The 20,315-nt window shown below is 58.2% G+C and overlaps 1 protein-coding gene and 1 long non-coding RNA gene across 6 annotated transcripts; one reads left to right on the top strand and one right to left on the bottom strand.

Annotated features, from left to right (window-relative positions):
• The first annotated feature begins 1,428 nt into the window (after positions 1–1,428).
• Positions 1,429–15,138, top strand: LOC105472542 (DNA methyltransferase 3 like). 2 transcript variants are annotated; one of them, XM_011725900.3, is made up of 11 exons: positions 1,429–1,534; positions 1,851–1,895; positions 3,109–3,188; positions 3,271–3,383; positions 4,121–4,292; positions 6,691–6,778; positions 8,163–8,251; positions 9,786–9,861; positions 10,551–10,690; positions 12,336–12,421; positions 14,920–15,138. In XM_011725900.3, the coding sequence occupies exons 1-11, from the start codon at positions 1,429–1,431 to the stop codon at positions 15,083–15,085; spliced, it is 1,161 nt and encodes a 386-aa protein (XP_011724202.2). In that variant the 3' UTR covers positions 15,086–15,138. The 2 variants fall into 2 exon arrangements, with proteins under 2 accessions (XP_011724202.2, XP_011724201.2); XM_011725899.3 differs by having other exon boundaries at positions 14,917–15,138.
• Positions 2,295–20,309, bottom strand: LOC105472541 (uncharacterized). Of its 4 annotated transcripts, none has more exons than XR_011622869.1 (5): positions 20,171–20,309; positions 13,789–19,511; positions 13,348–13,558; positions 10,559–10,648; positions 8,248–9,779 (listed from the first exon to the last, which is right to left on the bottom strand). It is a non-coding gene; the product is annotated as an uncharacterized lncRNA (long non-coding RNA). The 4 variants fall into 4 exon arrangements; XR_981619.3 differs by lacking the exon at positions 20,171–20,309 and having other exon boundaries at positions 13,789–14,159; positions 18,753–19,146; XR_011622868.1 differs by lacking the exons at positions 8,248–9,779; positions 20,171–20,309 and adding an exon at positions 2,295–6,721 and having other exon boundaries at positions 13,789–14,923.
• Positions 20,310–20,315: the final 6 nt, after the last annotated feature.

Here is a 20,315-nt window from a genome sequence, read left to right as displayed (position 1 = left end):
ACCCCCGCCCCCAGCCCTGCCCCTGAGTGCCCACCCCCACCCTATCATCACCCCCATCCTGCCAGAGGACCACCTCCCCTGAATGCCCCCATCTCCAACTCACCATCCACCCCCACCCCCACTCCCTTCCTAATCCCCCAACCGATCTCCCTAAGCCCCGCCCTCCACCCACCCACCCTGCCCTGAGGGCCACCTCCACTTGATCCTCATCCACCTCCCCCCAGGGGGCGAACTCCACCCAACCCCCAGCCCTGCCCTACTCCACCCCTCCACCCCTCCACCCTCATCCCTTTCCCCACCCCTGCCCCAAAGCCCACCCCATGACCTTCCTAAGCCCCACCTCTGAGCGCCCTGCCGCAACCCCACAGCCACCCCTATCCTCCACCCCACCCCAGGGGCCCCCTCTACTGAAACCCCCCTCATCTGCTCCATCCCCAGTCCTCCCATCTCCACCCCTCCCCTGAACCCCGTCCCCACTGAGGTCCCTAAACCCCACCCCTCACTCCACCCTGAGGGCCCCATCCTCTGCACCCCAATCCCCCAGCCCCACTGAGCTCTTAACCCACCCCACCTGAGGATTCCATTTCCCTGCCCCTCCCCCAGCTTCCTAGCTCCCCACCCCAAGTGACCCCCAGCAGCTCCTCGCCCCTCCCACTGCACACCGGCACTGAAGGGCTGCCCCGCCCCCGCCCCTCCCGCCCCCGCGGGACACGCCCAGATTCTTCGCCCCCACAGCCTGGTGCCCTCTGGCCTCCCGCTGTCCCAGGTGGGCCTGGATCCTTCCAGCTCATTCTTTGCTTGCGCCGTCCCTCGTTCCATGGCCCAGTCCTCCCCGGGGACTCTGAGCCTGGAGGCCCTGGACCGCTGGAACCTCGAGCCCACCAGCTGGCTGTACCCGGAGCCGTGGCAGCAGCCCTGTGAAACCTGTGAGTCTCTCTTCCACTCCCTGATCGTCCTGCCTTCAAGGGTGCGGCTGGCCAAGACCATCCCCAGGGGTCCCTGCTGAGCCTGGGGGACACTGTGGGTGGCTGGAGCATGGGGATCTCTGAGGGGGTCGAAGGCTGGGCCCAGAGGCAAGCAGGGGCTGCAGTGGCCATTGGCCCCCCGTCCTCATGAGGCCCCTGCCCTCCCCTTTCTGGGGTGAATTGAACCACCCGTCTTCCATGTTGCAGCAGGGCCAGGCAGGTTGGGGGCACGCCTCAGGGGACCCTCGAGCCCCTCTCAGGGCTGGTACTGGCTTTGGCTGTCCTGCCCGTCATCCCTGGGTTGGGCAGGTGGGTGTCACTGTAGGGGTGCAGGTGGCCTGAGCTAGGCAGGGTCTGCTCAGCAAGCTGCTTCCCGTGCTGGGGTGCGTCGGGGATCTGAGCAGGGGCTGACGGGTTTCTCACACCTGTGTCCGCGTGTCCTGTGTCCTGACGCGGCATCCCCATGGCGGCCATCTCAGCCCTGGACCCAGAGGCCGAGCCCAGCATGGACGTGATCTTGGTGGGATCCAGTGAGCTCTCAAGCCCCGTTTCGCCCGGGGAAGGCAGAGGTGAGGGCATATCTGCTTATTGGACCAGTCACTTAGGATGATGACCCCAGGCCTGGACGGGGTCTGGAGTTCCAGGCTTCTGTAGTATTCATGCATTATTCAGACACCCAGACTGGGGCAGGAGATTCCCCACCCACAGCCTTCCCCCAGGCATAGTCATTTAAACACACCAAGATAAGGTGGGAGGGCGGGATGGCAGGGGACCTCAGGCTCCTGTGACTTTGGAAAATGAATGTGTGATGCTCACTTCTGGGCCGATTTTAAATGAAGAGATCAGAGGAAGAAGAAAGGGGCTACTTCTTATCTTCTTTTCCAGATCTGATTGCATATGAAGTCAAGGTTAACCAGCGAAATATAGAAGGTGAGTATTTGCATGCTTGCCCCACCAGGCAAAAGAGGTGGGGCAGAGTGGCTCACACCTATAATCCCAGCACTTTGGGAGAACAAGGTGGGAGGAGCATTTGAGCCCAGGAGTTTGAGACCAGCCTAGGCAGCATAGTGAGACTCTGTCTCTACAAAAAAATAAAAATAAAAATTAACCAGGCATGGTGGTGTGCACCTGTAGTCCCAGCTACTCAGGAGGCTGAGGTGGGAGGATTGCTTGAGCTGGGGAGGTTGAGGCTGCAATGAGCTATGATAACACCACGCACTCCAGCCTGGGTGACAGTGAGATCCTGGAAGAAGGCAGTGGACACCACTGTGCCACATGTATCCCTTCTCCCCCTCCCAAGGCCCCTGTAGCTTTGTTTAAAGCATACAGTTCAATGTATTTTAGTTTATTTACAGAGTCAACAACCATCATCACCATCTAATTTTAGAAGATTTTCATCAACCCCAAAAGAAAACCCGTATCTAGTAACAGTCACTCTGAATTCCCCCTTCTTGCTTCCCTTCTTTTAACTCGAGGCAACCACTCCTCGACTTTCTTTCAACATGGGTTTGCCTTTTCTGGATCCCTTGCATTTCCATATGAATTAGGATCAGCCGGTCAACTCCTGCCAAAAAGCCAGCTGGGATTTTGAGAAGGGTCTGCAGATCCATTTGGGGACTCATGCTATGTTCGCAATATTAGTTTTGTTTTTTTGTTTTTTTGTGTTTTTTTTGAGACAGAGTCTCACTCTGTCCCCCAGGCTGGAGTGCAGAAGCATGATCTTGGCTCATAGCAACCTCTATCTACCAGGTTCAAGCAATTCTCCTGCCTCAGCCTCTCAAGTAGCTGGGAATACAGGCACCCATCACCATGCCCGGCTAACTTTTGTGTTTTCAGTAGAGACGGGGTTTCACCATGTTGGCCAGGCTGGTCTTGAACTCCTGACCTCAGGTGATCTGCCCGCCTCAGCCTCCCAAAGTGGTGGGATTACAAGCATGAGCCACCATACCTAGCCAATATTAAGTCTTCTGATCCATGAACATGGGATATCTTTCCATTTTGTTCCACCTTCCTTAACATCTTTCAACAATGCTTTGCAGTTTTCAGTGTGTAAGCCTCATACTTGTTTGGCTGAATTTATTCCTAAGTCATCCGCTGCATTTGACAGCACTGGGAAAACACGTGTTTTGAATGTTTCCTTTAGACATCTGTCTCTGCTGCGGAAGTCTCCAGGTTCACACGCAGCACCCTCTGTTTGAGGGAGGGATATGCGCCCCGTGTAAGGTAGGCAAGGGGAATGGGTGTGACTCCCTCGTGGCCTCAGAGCAGGGATGACACAAGCCAGCCTTGCTTTGCTCCTTCCAAGGACAAGTTCCTGGATGCCCTCTTCCTGTACGACGATGATGGGTACCAATCCTACTGCTCCATCTGCTGCTCCGGAGAGACGCTGCTCATCTGCGGAAACCCCGATTGCACCCGGTGAGGCGAGGGGCCTGCCCAGGGCGGTGAAGGGGCTGAGGACACACTCATCCTTTCAACTACTCATTCTGGAGTGTGGGTGGATTTTCCTCCCAAATGGATGATTTCCCTGAGAGCTTCTGATTTCTGTCTCAAATGTGTCATTTGGCATAGAGCCCTCAGCAATGGGAGGCGGGTGTCTGCGGTTGGCAATTGTGATTTTTGTTTTCAGTATTGGTATTGCCACATCACTGTGCAGGGGAGTGATGGAAACCCCACACCCCAGGCTGCCAGTCATGACCGGGGTGACAAGGGGCATGTTCACCCCTAGTTCGTTACTCCCCTGCCTCAACTCCCTCCGTGGGCTCCTCCCCTCAGTCCTTCTGGGCCATCCTCGTATTTACAGCTCCCCCCGCCTCAAGTTCTCTCCTCCAGCTGGTGTTACTACATTTGGTTTTGCTGGGAGTCCCACCCTGTTTCTGCAGGCTCGAGTTTGGGGGCAGACAGGTGCCTTAGGGGCTTCCTTGGATCTGTCATTGCCTGCGAATCCACCTCCCTGTCTTCTGCACCTGGCTAGGCTCCTGTCACTCTGTGTCCCTAGGAAGGACCGTGTTCCTCTTCCCGGTCTACCACCTGGTCTTCCCAAAGGGAGCTCCAGTGTGACTTTTCCCTCCAAAACAGGGCTCAGCCCCACCTCCGCCATCCTCGGCATAGGCGGGCTGTCATGTCCGCTGCTGTGGTTTTCTGTTCGACCCTAGATGCTACTGCTTTGAGTGTGTGGATAGCCTGGTCGGCCCCGGGACCTCGGGGAAGGTGCATGCCATGAGCAACTGGGTGTGCTTCCTGTGCCTGCCCTTCTCCCGAAGCGGGCTGCTGCAACGCCGGAGGAAGTGGCGCGGTCAGCTCAAGGCCTTCTACGACCGAGAGTCGGTAAGGAGCCCGCGGAGGGGCAGGACCCGGCGGCAGGAGGCCCTGGCTTACGGCCTTCCCTTGGTTCCTGCTGCAGAATGCAGGCGTGCCGATGGGCACCACAGCTGCAGGCTTGGGAGCGAACGCTCTTTCCTGGTTTCCTCTCCGATAGCAGCTTCCACTCGATGGTGGCTTTGGGTAAACTGCTCTGGCACGGCAGTTTTGTTGCTTCCAAGCCTAGGAACGAGGCCCTGGTAGCAGTAGGAGAGGGGCCAGGAGAGGGTGGCTGGCAAGTCCTCAGCACGTCTCAAAGTCCAGTCCTCAGGAACAAACGCCTGGGCCTATGCTGGCCAGGGGTGGGCCCTTTTGGGAGTCCAGCTGAGAAGCTGGGGGGGAGCCCAGCAGGAACCGCAGACAAAGGCGGAGAAGGTGGAATTGTGTCCCTCTGAGAGGTACACCCAAGTCCCCAGCCCCGTACCTGTGAATGTGATCTTATTGGGAAATAGGGTTTTTGCAGATGTTAAGAGTCGCGAGATGAGATCATTCCAGGTCTAGGGTGGGCCCTCAGTGCAGCGGCTAGTGTCCCTGTAAGAGACTTAGAAAATGGAGACGGGGAAGACAGCCACGTGATGATGGAAGCAGAGACTGGAGTGAGGCATCCACCAGCCACGGGTGCCAGCAGCCCCAGGAGCTGAGGGAAAGGCCTGGCACGTCCTCGCCTGGCACCTTCTGAGGGAGGCATGCCTGCCGGCACACCTTCACTTCAAAACCTCTGTCCTCCTGAGCTGTGAGAGAATAATTTCTGCTGTGCTAAGTCCCCTGGTCTGTTTTTTATTTTTTTATTTTTGAGATAGTGTTTCGCTCTTGTTACCCAGCCTGGAGTGCAGTAGCACCATCTTGGCTCACTGCAACCTCAGCCTCCCAGGTTCAAGCGATTCTCCTTCCTGCTTCCCGAGTACCTGGGATTACAGGCACCCGCCACCATACCTGGCTAATTCTGTACTTTTGGTAGAGATGGGGTTTCACCATGTTGGCCAGGCTGGTCTCCAACTCCTGGCCTCAAGTGATCCACCTACCTCGGCCTCCCAAAGTGCTGGGATGACAGGCATAAGCCACGGGCCCAGCCCCTCCAGTCTGTTTCAATTTGCAGGCAAGCCATGGGAAGCTCCTACAGAAGGGGTGTGGCCCCCGGTGAGGCAGCCAGCGTGGAGCAAGGGACCCCTGAGCTGAGCATGAAACCGCACTGGCCTCCAGCTCACATTTGTTTTTTTTGTTTTTTTTGTTTTGTTTTGTTTTGTTTTGAGACGGAGTCTCGCTCTGTCGCCCAGGCTGGAGTGCAGTGGCCGGATCTCAGCTCACTGCAAGCTCCGCCTCCTGGGTTCACGCCATTCTCCTGCCTCAGCCTCCCGAGTAGCTGGGACTACAGGCGCCCGCCACCTCGCCCGGCTAGTTTTTTGTATTTTTTTTTAGTAGAGACGGGGTTTCACCGTGTTAGCCAGGATGGTCTCGATCTCCTGACCTCGTGATCCGCCCGTCTCGGCCTCCCAAAGTGCTCGGATTACAGGCTTGAGCCACCGCGCCCGGCCAGCTCACATTTGTTAAGGTTGAACCAAGTCATCTCTCCCTGCCTAGCAAGCTTCAGCCTGCTCCGATTCGAAGGAAAGGGTCAGATGGGATGGTGTTTTATAGGAACAGAGCCTAGCGCTCTGAAAGCTGAGGTCCCTGAGTTTTGGGCCCTGGGGGGCTGGCCCTTTAACAGGGAGCACATGAGGCCAGAGTTGGCTGCCCGCCTGGTCCATCAGGTTGGCAAGGGCAGGGCAACCCACAGGGCCTCACCTGTCCCCGAGGCTCACCTCTCCCCGGTATCTCTGGCCTTGGGGCTCTCTTCTCCGACGTTCTGGAAGCTGCCTGGGTGAGCAAGACCATCCTGGCCAACATGGTGAAATCCCATCTCTACTAAAAATACAAAAATTAGCTGGGCGTGGTGGCGTGTGCCTGTAGTCCCAGCTACTTGGGAGGCTGAGGCAGGGGAATCGCTTTAACCCGGGAGGTGGAGGTTTCAGTGAGCTGAGATTGCCCCACCTTACTCCAGCCTGGGTGACAGAGCAAGACTCCATCTCAAAAATAAAAATAAAAATAAAAATAAATCAGCAAACCCCTCCACACCTACTGTCTGTTGGCTGGAGACAGCTGGAGGTCAGAGTGGGAGACCAAGGCTGGGGCAGGGGGTGGAGCTGGCCTTCCTCGGGGGCAGTGCTGGTCAGGACAGGCCCAGTCAGGCCTCGGCAGGTGCATCTTAGGTGTGTCTCCGGTGAGTCTCACGTTGAGTGTTCATCCAGGGAAGAATTTTCATTGCATCTCAAGGGCTCTGTTACCAAGTAGCTGGCACAATGCCTTGTTTTGGTTTTCTAATAAATAGGAGAGTCCCCTTGAGATGTTTGAAACCGTGCCTGTGTGGAGGAGAGAGCCGGTCCGCGTGCTGTCTCTTTTTGAAGACATCAAGAAAGGTAAGTCAGTGATGTCCCAAAGACACACATGGAAGGATGCCTCCACACACCTGACTGCCCCTCAGGCCACCCCCCTGGGCTCCCCACACCCTCCCCGAGGCCGGCCAGCTGCTGGTGTCCTGCACCCCTCCCCACGCTGGGCCCATGCTGACCCCGCACTGGGGCCTTTGGAAATCCCACTGTCTTCTGGGCCTCGCTGGCACAGCCGAATCCATGAAGACACTCTCTCTCCTCTGGCCGTGTCCGTAAGGGATGGGTCCCCCCGGGACACCCACTAATGCCCACAGTGTCTCAGAGCAGCCTTGTGCGGGAGCACGTATCTGCCCCGGGCAGCTGACCAGCAGCCTGATCCCACAGCGCCCGCACAGCCTGCCCAAGGCCTTGCTGCCCGGGCGGGGCTGAGGAAGCCGGGGCCTCCTCCAAGGCCGTTCCAGGGCTCTGCAGCTCACACCAGCTGCAGAGTGGAGTGGACTCCACCACTCTGTGGATTTCCTAGCCAGAGGTGACGTCGCATCCCAGAAATGCCTGGCGCTGTAACACAGTGCTTGACATCCTTTTTGTTTTGTTTTGTTTGAGACAAAGTCTCACTCTGTTGCTCAGGCTGGAGTGCAATGGCACAATCTGCTCACTGCAGCCTCCACCCCTCGGGTTCAAGTGATTCTCCTGCCTCAGCCTCCCGAGTAGCTGGGATGACAGGTGCCTGCCACCACGCCCAGCTAATTTTTGTATTTTTAGTAGAGATGGGGTTTCACCATGTTGGCCACGCTGGTCTAGAACTCTTGACCTCAGCTAATCCATCCGCCTTGGAATCCCAAAATGCTGGAATTACAGGCTTGAGCCTCTGTGCCTGGCCGTGCTTGACATTCCTAAATCAATACGTGGCGATGTTTGCTTGTTTAGCTTGTTACGAGACAAAAACCTCCATCCTTAATCCTCCTGCCACATCATTAAAAAGATAAAGTTGGGTGGGGTGCAGTGGCTCACGCCTGTAATTCCAACACTTTGGGAGGCTGAGGTGGGTGGATCATTTGAGATCAGGAGTTGGAGACCAGCCTGGCCAAAATGGTGAAAACCCGTCTCTACTAAAAATACAAAAAAATTAGCTGGGCGTGGTGGCGCACACCTGTAGTCCCAGCTACTCAGGAGGCTGAGGCAGGGGAATCGCTTGAACCTGGGAGGCGGAGGTTGCAGTGAGCCAAGATTGCACCATTGCACTCCAGCCTGGGCGACAGAGTGAGACTCCACCTCAAAAACAACAACAAAAATATAAAGTTGGCTCCTTAATGGTAGGAGGGTCCTTCGATCAGCCGTCAGCCTTTTCAAGTCCCTGTAGAGGCACAATCCACGCTCACCCTCTGGGCCCTTCTGGTCTCTCCCCATCCAGAGCTGACGAGTTTGGGCTTTTTGGAAAGCGGTTCTGACCCGGGACAGCTGAAGCATCTGGATGATGTCACAGACACAGTGAGGAAGGATGTGAGTACCGCCGCGCACTCTCGGACGCTGCACTGGGAGCAGGGGTGCGAGCTTCCTCAGAGGAAATGTCAAGGATGAGGTGGGCAAGGAGGCGGCGGCAGGCGCTGGGAGGAGTCCCGAACACACGGGGGCCTCTGGCTGGGATTACAGGCACCCGCCACCACGCCCAGCTAATTTTTTGTATTTTTTAGTAGAGACGGGGTTTCACCATATTGGTCAGGCTGGTCTTGAACTCCTGACGTCAGATGATCCACCCGCCTTGGCCTCCTAAAGTGCTGGGATTATAGGCATTAGCCACGGTGCCTAGCCATTAATTTTTATTTAAGAAGAATGACAGAGTGAGGGCCATCACTGTTAATGAAGCCAGCGTTGCTCACAGCCTCCCCTTGGTCACTTTTTGGGACTAAAGGGCACCCTTGTCGTGTCTGTGTTCAGGCAAGATTGTTGGGTGGCTGTGTTTTGTCTTCTTCCAGCTCGGCCATGGAGCAGCCTGGTCACTGGTGCTCTGCGGGGCTGTTTCTGTTCAGCAGGGAAGGCTCTGCCCTTGACATTAGCTCCTGGAGGGCTGTGGACAGCGCCTGCCGTGTTCACGGATGACAGTCTGTGCATTGGGTTGGGCCTCCCAGGACTGGTTCTCCAAGGGCAATGGGATGACAGACAGAAAAACCAAATTCTGCCAAAGTATTTAAATAGGTTTATTCTGAGCCAGTAAGAGTGACCATGGCCTGGGAAACACAGTCTTAAGAGGTCCCGAGGAAGTGCACCCAAGGCGGTCAGTAACAGTTTTGGTTTTATACTTTTCAGGGAGATGGGAACTGCAGGTAGAATCAGAAATCAGTACACGGGCCAGGCACGGTGGCTCACGCCTGTAATCCCAGCACTTTGAGCCCAGGAGGTGGAGGTTGCAGTGAGCCGAGATCTCACCATTGCACTACAGCCTGGGTGACAGAGTGAGACCCCATCTCAAAAAATTCAATCAATCAATCAATCAATACATAGGTGTGCATTGGTTCAGCCCCAAAAGGTGGGCTATCTTGAAGCTTACATTAGGGATTCTTTAGTTGGCAGTTGGATGAAAGAGTTAAGCTTTGCCTGAAAACTCGGAGTCAGTAGAAAGGAATGCTTGAGTTAAAATAAGGTCTGCTGTCTGTCATGTGACGCCATGGCACAGCCATAATACACCGCTCAAAAACACCCATTCCACAAGCTTTTGTGGTTTGTAAGCCGTGATTCCCCCACGCTCCTTAGAAAGGAATTTGAGCAAGAAAAGATAAAGGCAGAGTTCAGTCCCCAAACGCGTGGTACAGTCTTCACCTCAGATTCGGAGCGTTCTCCTCTGGGCTCCAGGCAGGCAGCCCCTGAGGCTGGTGGTGGCTGGGGATGGCTCTGCCCTAGTGGGCTCCACATCTCAGCTTGCCCTGGCCTGTGAGCCCTGCGAGCTGAGCAGGGTCGGCCCTGAGGACATCTCGTGCTACCGTGCGCGACCTTGCCCACTGCTGCTGCCTCTCGGTGCCCATGCCCGTCTGTCCTGCAGGTGGAGGAGTGGGGGCCCTTTGATCTCCTGTACGGCGCCACACCTCCCCTGGGCCACACCTGCGACCATCCTCCCAGTGAGTGACGCTTCAGTCCTGACACCCTGTCCCCACCACCCCGTCTCCTCTCCTCTTTCCCCACCCCTCCATGCCAGGGCAGAAACTGCAAATTGTCAGCATTTTTCAAAAGCAGCTTTATTGAGGCTCCACTGACACACAGTGTGTCCAACTGAATGTGTGCAACTTACTGTGTGTCAGTGGTGCCTCAATAAAGGAGGAGGCACTGAGCTAGCTCCACACCCATGCACGCCTCATCATGAGCAACAAAGTGTCCCCGTCACTTAGGCTTCCCTGTGCCCCCCAAGCCTCCTGCTGACCCCGTGCAGTCCCCAGCGTGCCCACGTCACTGCAGCTCACGTATCCTCTGGAGCTTCCTCTAAAAGGCGGTATTTGTGCCACGGCACGCGCTCTGCGTCCGTGCCTCCCTCGGGGTTGCCTGTCTGTCTCTTCCCAACTCTGGGCCTGCCTGGGGGAGGAGGGGTCCTCGCACCTCTGTGGCCCCGGCACTGGGCAGGGCTCCATTGCTGCTGGAGGAACAGGGGCAGGGGACCCCTCAGACCCAGGCTGGTGCATCCCATAGACCCCCTCGGTGCTGCTCTCATGCCACAGTTTCCTTGGGCCCCTGCCTAGATGCACCTGAACAGCACCCCGCCACTACCAGCCCTTGCCTCCGGACCCCCCTCAGCCCTGCCCCTCACACCCTCCAGGCTGGTACCTGTTCCAGTTCCACCGGCTCCTGCAGTACGTGCGGCCCGGGCCAGGCAGCCCCAGACCCTTCTTCTGGATGTTCGTGGACAATCTGGTACTGAACAAAGAAGACCAGGACGTCGCGTCTCGCTTCCTGGAGGTGTGTGCGGGGCCGCATGGGCCTCCCTCTACCCCTGCCCATGTGAGGAAGGGGCTCTTCGGGTGGCGCTCAGTCTACACCCCAGGCTCCAGGCCTGGAACCCTGTGGTCCCTGGTTTCCAGGTGTGCACAGGGCCCAGGAGAGCTGCTGTGCAGTCCAGGCAGGGGCCGTGGTGCCTGGGACATGAAGCCCCTTCGAGGACAGCCTTGGAGGGCAGTCCCACCTCACACTACTCCTGTGCTCACAGAACACGGCCTTGGGGGCTCACCTCCTGCCGCCGCCCCCTCAGTCTCCACACACACACGTGCACATCACACACACAGGTGAACACACACCACAGTGCACATGTGCACACAGTCACTGTACACATGTGTCACACACAGGGACACACTTACCACACGCAGGCACGCTACGTGCACGCATACTCCCCCCCCCACACACAGCCTTCTCTTCACACGTCTGAATCCTGATTGTCAGAGCAGCCACTTTTGGGCTCAGTTGACGGGTCCCCTCTGGGTCTGACGGGCCGGGTCAGGGTTGGGGAGGGACGGCCACACCTCAGCCACAGGAGACAGGTGGGAGAGGTTCGGGAGGGGGAAGTTCTTCATGCTCTCAGGTTCCATGGAGGGGCCACAGCCAGCGGGGGCCCCACCCACCGAGTGGGCAGCACCTGTGGGCTGGAGCCTTTGCTGGGGGTCCAGGCGGGGTCGAGGTTCCCTTGGTGCTGGAATCTCATGGAGTGGCTGGAATGCAAACCCAGCCATTGGGAAGGGGAGCAAATGCCATGAACTGAAAATCACAAGATCTGTGCTTTTAGAACAGGAGACTTTGTTTCTGTAAAGGGACACAGCCTGCAAGGCCCTGTCCCCCAGGCTGGGAAGCACGGCCTCTGCCAAGACCAGAGGAGCCAGGAGGAGGCACTTCGAAGGGGAGGGGTGGCCGGGGCAGGAGCTCCGTGCTGACCGGGTTGGCTAAACCTGTGCGGCAGGTTATTCATGAAGGGGGTCCTGCTGCACACGTACTGAACAAACATGCATGTAACATATGACCTGTGTTCACCCTGGGGTGGGGTCTTAACACGTCAGTGTGTTGCAATGAGGCCCTAAACCTCAGGTCTTCTCGGAACACAAAGGCACTCAAGGCGGAGCCTCTGTAAATCGGCCGGAGCCGGTCCACGGTCGGGGGTCCCTTATCAGGAGGAGGTTCCTGAAGTCAGGCTTCTGCCCAGTCAGAGCTGTGGTCATGGCTGTGGAACGTGGTCAGTTTGCGTCTGCGGGTGGATGGGCTGCAGTCATTTGAATCTTGCTCATGGCCGGGCCAGTGTGTTATTTAGCTGCTGGAGAAAAAGCAGCTGTGGCGTGAGGGCAGAGTCCGTCCTCTCAGTGTAGGGTACATGGCTCGACCCTTGCCTGCTGTGGCCTGAGGTCCTGTTTGTAATTTGATATCTTATTGCCACAGAGTCTGTTCTGTCGGTTTAAAATAATTCGTCAGCTTTTTCTCCAAAGGTGATTTATAAGAAAAAGGGACACAGGAAACACAGTCGGGCTAGAATGTCCGTTGACCACTCAGGGCCATTGGCGGCTGAGGCCAGGGGGCCCATGGGGGGCGCTTACCCCTGACCCACGGCCGACCCTCCCACCCCCAGATGGAGCCCACCACCATCCCAGATGTCCGTGGCGGATCCCTACAGAATGCTGTCCGCGTGTGGAGCAACATTCCGGCCATAAGGAGGTATTTCCCGGGCAGCCAAAAGTGTTCAGGGTCAAGGGGGACGTGGACCCAGAGCGGAGTTCACCAAGGAAATGGGGTCTGCCTAGCAGAGCCAAACCCAGAGCAGCCTCTGTGCCCCAGTGGGACTGCGGTCGGCCTCCAGGGCCACCCTGAGACCCTGAAGGCACCAAAGCCCAAGGACGCCCCTTTCCCCTTGGGGACCTTCTCCAGCACTGGCTCTCAGCTTCTTGGGTTCCAGCCCCTGGACACCCATATGCGCCATGGCGACCTGGCCCTGGATTGGCTGCAGTCCCCAGGCTTTCACTCCGTGTGGTCTCCCCACCTCCCTTGCACACCCATAAGCTCATGTGTGCTCACACTCAGCCACACACGACTCACTTGCACGCTCATCCACACACCTGTGTGCTCATGTGCGCACACAGTCAGTCCCACGGTCACACTCATCCACACACAGTCGTTCCCACGGTCACACTCATCCGCACGCCTGTGTACTCATGTGTACACACACAGTCATTCCCACAGCCATGCTCATCCACACGCCTGTGTACTCATGTGTACACACACAGTCATTCCCAAGGCCACGCTCATCCACATGCCCGCATGCACTGTCAGTCACATGCTCACACAAGCACACTCACGACTAGCATGTGCATGTCACATGTGCTCACAATCACAGGCACACACGCATCAGTCTCACACCCACCCACATGCTTGCACCCCCATGGTGCACTCCTGGGCTGCCGTCCCCACCTTTTGGGGCCTTGAACACACGGCCCTGCCCCACGTGCCCTCTGCGGCTGAGCACCCCCTCCTGCTGCCCCCACGGCCTCTCCCAGCTGCCCCCGCCCCTCGACAGCCTTCCCAGGCGGCCCAGACCTCACACCCTCCAGCCGATCGCCCGTCCATCCCCTCACTCCCACACTCACCTGGCATGCCTTGCTCATACGTGCATTCGTGTGGAACGAGCGCTTTCTGGCTCAGCTGAGTCATGTCTCCTGCCTGAGAGTGAGTTCTGGAAACTTATTCCCTCTCACCTCTCAGGTTCCTGCATTCTCCCATGTCACTGCCATGGCACGATCCTGTTGCCTGGCACCTGCCAAGGCATGGCGCCCGCAGGTCCTGCTGGCCTGGCCTCCCCTGGATTTGAGTTTGGGAGGGGCTGAGCTGAAGCACTTTGCCAGATGCTTTCTCTTCAGAAGCCCTCTCACCTGCATGCCGGACTTCCCACAACCTCCCCCTCACCCTAAGCCTGCTCCCCCCGTGTCACTTCCCTGGAGGCCGTACCAGGCTCTGTGGGGCTGGGTGAGCGGGGCTGAAGGTGGGGGCAGACCCAGCAACACCTGTGTGCATTACAGGCCATGCCTCACCTGCTGCCTGTTCCTGGAGGCTCCATGCATCCACGCAGCAGTGAGAGAACAGCACCCCAGCAGGGTTCTTATGTGGCAGGTGCAGCCAGACCCAGGGTTGCAAGGCTCCTCCACCAAAGGCACCTCCTTCCACTCCAGTGGCCACACCTGTGGCCCCTGTAGGCTTGGGCCATGGGCTGGCAGCTGCTTCTTCCCAGGCCCCCTTTCTGAGCGAGGCCCCACAGAGCTCCTCACAGGGTTTCCAGGGTTGGATGCACCTAAGCCGTGATCCTGGGGTCACCTGGTTCCTAGAAGGAGGCTGGCAGCTCCTTCCCACAGGTTTCCCTCCGAGGGTCTCGGGTGTCTCAACAGTGACGTGAGACACCCACTCACTGAAAGAAAAATCATTTTGCAGAGGTGGCCACCGTCACCCCCAGGATGGTTAAGGACAGTCCCCACTGCCCTAGGGAGGGTGCCCGAGGAGGAGGGGGACACTGTATCTGGCACTTCACTCGCAGCCTTCACCCTGAAAGAAACTGAGAAATGTTCCTGGCCTCCAGGGGGGTGGCTGGGAGTACGAGAGGGGGTGTCGGTGCCAAGTCTGCAAAGCCCATCTTCCCCAAGGGCTCCTCACACCGCAGGCTGGCAGAGGACCTTTTCCTCTCCCCACCTGCCCTCCTGCGCTCAGGGCTCAGGCTTCCAGCACAGGCAGCCCCAGGAGCCCAGGGGACAGCCTTTGTGATACAATTCCCTGGGAGTGGTTGCTGACTCTGCAAGGGTTTGGCTAACTTTTGCCTGGAGTCCTGTCCTTTCCTCTGCGGGGGTGCTGCCCAGGATGGTGACATCCTCTAGCGATGGCCCTGGAGCTCGCTGTTCACACAGAGTCACCCCCAGCCTGCTTCCCAGGGGACCAGCGCCCTGCCGGGGGGAGGCGGAGGCAGGGGAGTTGTCTGGTCTCCTGCTGCTCAGTACACCTCCGTGAGAAAAACTCCCAGAATCGGGTGGGGGTTCCAGGGCATCTTAGGCGCCTGGGACAACTGAGAGGCAGGCTGTTCCCCTCACCCCCTCGAAGCGATTCCTTCCCAGCCCCATCTCTGGCCCGCCTGGTGGGTGCTGCACTTGCCCACAGCCTTCCCTCCCTCCTCTCAGCAGCAGGCAGCGGGTTCTGGTTTCGGAAGAAGAATTGTCCCTGCTGACTCAGAACAGGCAGAGCTCGAAGCTCGCGGCCAAGTGGCCCACCAAGCTGGTGAAGAACTGCTTTCTCCCCCTAAGAGAATATTTCAAGTATTTTTCAACCGAACTCACTTCCTCTTTATAAATGAGTCACTATACTGTGAAAAGGAAAAAAAGACTTTTCCTAGAACAAAGGCAGCTTTCTTCACATTGTCTCTTTCCTGTTCGGATTATTATTTTATTGCTCGTCTTCGGTTTTTGCGTCGTCACTGCAGACCCACGTTCCGTTGGGTTCTGGAGACTCGGGGTCTCTCCCCCCCACCACGCTGGCTCCCGGGGCAGAGGCTCCCGCCGCTGCGCACAGGACCACACATGGTGGTACGCGTTGTACTTCCCGAAAGCATTTCTGTGTTCTAGTTGAGAAGTTCAAGTATATTTATTATAAGATAGTCATTGGTCACGTCTGGTGTTTTATGTATAGGCACAGCCACCTGTCATCCTGCAGGGCATGGGGTGGAGGCCAGAAGTGAGCAGGAGGCGTCTTTGGAACGCCTGCGCCGTATCCTGCATGATGCACTTTCTGCCAGGGCCTTCCCCACGAGATCGCTGTTGCTTTCATAGAGAAAACCACGCATGCTGATTGTAGCTGCACCAAACGGCCTGGACCTTTGCAAAGTACAGGACCTCAGCCTTGGCAGGCAAAGGAGGGACCTGCTGAACAGACAGTGCGGAGGCCAAGGCCAGATCCACACACAAAGGATGTCACGTTTGGGTCCTACCCCAGGTGGTATTGATTGCAAAAAGCAGGGCTCCTCCTGGCCCTCTGCAGTTTGAGTCTGAGTAAGGATCAACTCAGCAGAAAGCTCTGCCTCAGGCTGGGCTCAAATCACTGGAAATGAATCCTACAGGGGAACTTTGGGGTCTGCACTGGGGCTATTAGTGGTAGGTAAAATGCGTTGTGGAAGAAAGGTCAAAATGGGGCCCTAGGAAGGTTAAGAATGTGTATCTGGAAGTAAATAGAAGTCTTCACTTCAATTAACATGACTGGATGCCTCTCCCATCTTGGGACAGTCCTGGATGCCTACAACACAGGTCTCACATCCAGGGATGAATTTAGCCAGCTCTGTAATGACCCCGGGGTTCCTGAAGCCATAGAGGGAGAACAGGTGAGGGCATCCAAGTGCAAATGAGCCCTCTGGGGAGGCCGTGCTCGAGCTGACACGAGCTCCAGCTGAAGCCATCGTGAGCCCATGAGCACGGGCCAGGCAGGTGGTGAGAGCTCCAGACAGGGCGGGCTGGGCTCAGGCTGCGTGCACCCAGGGAACTAGTGTCATGGGCCCAGCATAACTCATGCTCAGCTTCTGTGAGGGTTGCTTCAAAGCAGGGGCCCACGGTGCTGGGAGGGCCTTTCTGCCACCCAAAATGCACTTTCCTTCTTTTGTTCTCTCCCCAACACTCAGAACTGTCCACGCCACCTTGAGATTCTCTGTGTATTTTAAGTTTTTACGTTTTGAGACAGGGTCTAGCTCGTCTCCCAGGCTGGAGTGCAGTGGCAAAACCATAGCTCACTGCAGCCTCCATCTCCTGGTCTCAAGAGATCCTCCAGCATCAGCGTCTGGAGTAGCTGGGACTACAGGTGCGTGCCACCATGCCCAGCTAATTTTTAAAAATTATTTGTAGAGATGGGGTCTTGCTCTGTTGCCCAGACTGGTCTCAAACTCCTGGGCTCAAGTGATCCTCCCACCTTGGCCTCCCTAAGTGTTGGAATTAAAGATGTGAGCCACTGTGCCTGGTCCTCCAGGTATTTTAATTTTACACACAGGACCTGCAACATGATCCCGTACTCAGCTGAACAACCCTCCAAAAGATGCCCATGTCCCCATTCCCGGATACTGTGAATATTACCTCATGTGGCAAAGAAAGGACTTTGCTGATGGGATTAAATTGAGGTGGGAGGCCTCCCTGGATCATCCAGGTGGGTTCTATCTGTCATCCCAAAGGTCCTCATAAGAGAGGGGCAAAGTGAGGCTTGACCACACAGAGAAGCCACATGGCCACTGAGGCAGAGACTGGAGCAAAGCACAGGGATGCCTGGGCCACCCGGAGCTGGGAGAGGCAGGTCGGATGCTCCCCTAGCGCCTCCACCAGGCAGGCTTCCACCCTCCAGGGCTGAGAGAGAATAGACTGCTGTTGTTTTGAGCCAGCAAGTGTGAGGTCATTAGCTCCCAGTGCCCACAGGAAACGAACCTACTGTCATGCACCACATAACAACCTTTGGTCAACAAGCAATGCCACAGTGCTCCCATATCACAACGCGGTATTTTTACTGCACCTGTTCTATGTTTAGATGGCTTTAGATACACAAATACCAGTGAGTCACAGCTGCCTACGCTGTTCAGCACAGTCACCTGCCATGTAGGCTTGTGGCCCGGGAGCAGCAGGCTGTGACATACAGCCTCGGTGTGCAGCGGGCTGGGCCACCAGGGTCGGTGTGTGCACTCTGTGTTCACACAAGGACAAAATCACCTAAGGACGCATTTCTCAGAAGGAATGTATCCTTTTGATACATATGACTATACCAAACGTATGAACATATGACTGTACACCCGAAGAGAAAAGATCTTCCTCGGACCAAGAATGAAGCTCTCGGCATCAGCCGATGCCCATGCTGTCAAACGCAGGTTGCTGTGCCAGACCCCAAAGGGACCGGGGCCTGGAGGTGCATCAAGGCAGAGATCAGAAGATCCCCGCGGCCTGGGGCTAGGAGCATCCGGCAGCTGCTTCCTGCTTAAGCACTATGACTTGTACCCAGAGCCTCAAACCCCAGGCTGCACAAATACGATTCCTGCTTGGTTCCCAGTTGGCCCTGGACACTGCCAAGGGGCCTTCTCTCCACACCCCTAGAACAAAAGCATATCCTGCTGGTCCAAGAAACTGTCACGGTTGAGGGGGAAAATGAAACCTTCCTTTGACTACAGGAAACTTCCCAAGGGTTTTTCTGTTTCTTCATCTAAACTCCTCTGAGTGTCGTGACCCATGTGCCGGTGTGCTGTGTGTTCACTCACAACCACCCCGCATTCACGTATATGTTACAGGTCAGGGGATGCGGGCACCAAGGGGCTAAGGAACTTGCTGAGGTCACACAGCTCCGGGGCTGGGATCTGAACCAGCCACCGCTTACCGTTGTCTCCCGTAGTCTCCGAGGTTCCTGGGCTGGTCCTGGCGCCCTCCCCCGCGGCCACCCCTTCTGGCCCAGCTGCATTCCTGCCCCCTGCCTGGCTGTGCCCTCCACGCGGAGTCCCCTCTCTCGGGGGACCTGCCCGCAGCACTTGGCTTGCTGGGGGTCTCTGGCGTCTGCCCGGGAAGCAGAGCCTGGACCTGCCCCCTCGGCCACAGCACGGCGGGCCCTGCGGTGTCGGCCCCTCTCCCACCGCCCCCGGGGGCACTGTGGGCTGCCGGGTCTGGACCCACCGACGGGGCACCTTCCCTTCGCCGCCGCGGATGACCGGCCGCGCTCTTGGGAGACCTTAATTTGGGAGGCTCTGCTCCTCCAGGACCCATTCCCATCCTCCCACAGCCTCCACGCGGTATCCGGGGGCCGTTCCCCTCCCCGCAATCCGGCGGCATTCAGGTGCGTCGGGCCCGGGGGTGCAGCGCTTGGCCCGGCGTCAGCTAATCAGCGCGGCGCAGCCCCGGAGCTCAGCCGCAGGTCCAGAGGCGCACGGAGCCCGGCCGGTCCATCAGGGAGGGCCTCCGGAAGGAGGTGGCGCTGCCCGCAGCCCGCCCGCCCGGCTCACCTGCGCCCTCCTCACCTGCCGGGCGATGCGGTCCCCTACCAGCAGCCGTCCGCCCGGGGGAGAGGAACCTCAGCCCCCAACATCGCGACCCCTCCAGCCTCGCTGGTCCTAGCAGGCGTCCCTGAGCGCGTTCCGGGAAGCGCACGTCCACGCTGGCGCTGGACCGGGTTTTCTGGCTCCAGGGACGGGACTCGTCCTAAAGAGTCCGGCTCAGATGGGATTACGCGCCCCACCTCACCTGTGTGCTGACCGTTGGTGCCTCCACCCTGCGCGCCGCGGGCCCTGCCCAGCCCTTCCCGCCGGAGGGCAGGTGGCCGCCGTCCCGCCCCTGCCAGGCGCGCGATTTTAAATCCCCCCAACCCCCATCTCTCAGCTTGACCTGGGAGAGGGAAGCCGCCCGGCTTCAGGGCTTCCTGCGCCCTCGCCGCTGCCCTCCCTGCTCTTCCCCGCCGCAGTCCCCCTACCCCCCCAGTCCGTCTCTTCCGCCTTCTTATTTTGTGCCTGGGCTCTCTGCTCCGCAAAAATGTTGACTTCCACGGTCAGAGGTTTCAGAATTTTTTTAAAGCTTTTGTCCACGGCGTTCTCTACATCTTGGTTGAAGGAATGGCAGCCTGCGGGGTGCCGTCTGTGGCCCCCGTCTCCGGGCGCTTCTCGCCTCCTCCGCGCGCAGGAGGCAGTGGGGATCCGAGCCTCAGACCAGAAGCGTGGGCTCCGGGAGGAGGGTGCCCCGCTGCCCTGTCCAGCAGCCTCATCCAGGCCCTGCCGGGGCTGCCTCTGCAGAAAGGGAGTGACGTCCCCTCTGGGCCCCACCTGGCTTGCGGGGATCAGGGAGGGAGGTCGGGGTGGGCTGGGCGCGGTGGGAAGGGAGCAGAGGCCCTGGGTCCAACCCTCGGTTGCGTGGCGCAGCCTTTCCCAGACCAGCTGCCCCAGACTCTAGGTCAGACGCTACTGCCAAGGCTGACCAGCCCTGGGCCGCAAGGCTGCATCGGTTTCTCGGCGGGGACTCCTCAGAGCCAGTATTAGGCAAATAGGCTGCGCCAGCGCCCTTCAGACCCCTCGAAGGCTAAGGGAGCTAGGCCAGGTCAGGGAGGGCTAGGGCTGGCCGAGAGGGTAGAGCCCGCCCACTTTCCCTCCCTCCTTCCATTCATGCATTCATTCCTTCAATCATTCATTCCTCAGCAGTCGCTGAGCTCACTCGCCTAAGTCCTGGAGATCATCCGAGCGGAGCAGGCCAGGGGCCCGGCGCTCTCCCAGCGTGGGGGCCTGGGTCCCCAGACTCCTCCTTCGGGAGGGCCGCAGGACCCGCGCATTCTGCGCCGCGCGGGGAACGGCCCTTGCCTCCCACGGTCCCCTTCCCGCCACCGGCCCCCGCAGCACCCCTGGCCACCTTCCTCCCGGGTACCCCGCAACCCTGCGCTTCCCGGGGCACCTACGGCGCCCAGGTCCGCGTCCAGGCAGACAGGCCGACCTGCCTCTGTCCCTCCTCCGGCCCACGGGCACACTCGCCTGGGCAGAGCTGAACTTTCCGGCGCCGCCGCGCCCCTCCTCCTGCGTCCCGGGGCGGTCTCGATCGCCAGA

The sequence above is a fragment of the Macaca nemestrina genome, chromosome 4, assembly GCF_043159975.1.
Source record: "Macaca nemestrina isolate mMacNem1 chromosome 4, mMacNem.hap1, whole genome shotgun sequence".
Taxonomy (NCBI): Eukaryota; Metazoa; Chordata; class Mammalia; order Primates; family Cercopithecidae; genus Macaca; species Macaca nemestrina.
This window is presented reverse-complemented; position numbering and strand designations above follow the sequence as displayed.

What these genes read in the sequence shown, in the direction of transcription:
- LOC105472542 (XM_011725899.3), top strand. Translation starts at nt 1,429, where the DNA reads ATGGCGGCCATCTCAGCCCTGGACCCAGAGGCCGAGCCCAGCATGGAC. An exon ending in GGAAACCCCGATTGCACCCG is followed by an intron (nt 3,384 to 4,120) that starts GTGAGGCGAGGG and finishes GTTCGACCCTAG; the next exon opens with ATGCTACTGCTTTGAGTGTG. An exon ending in AACATTCCGGCCATAAGGAG is followed by an intron (nt 12,422 to 14,916) that starts GTATTTCCCGGG and finishes CCCTCCTCTCAG; the next exon opens with CAGCAGGCAGCGGGTTCTGG.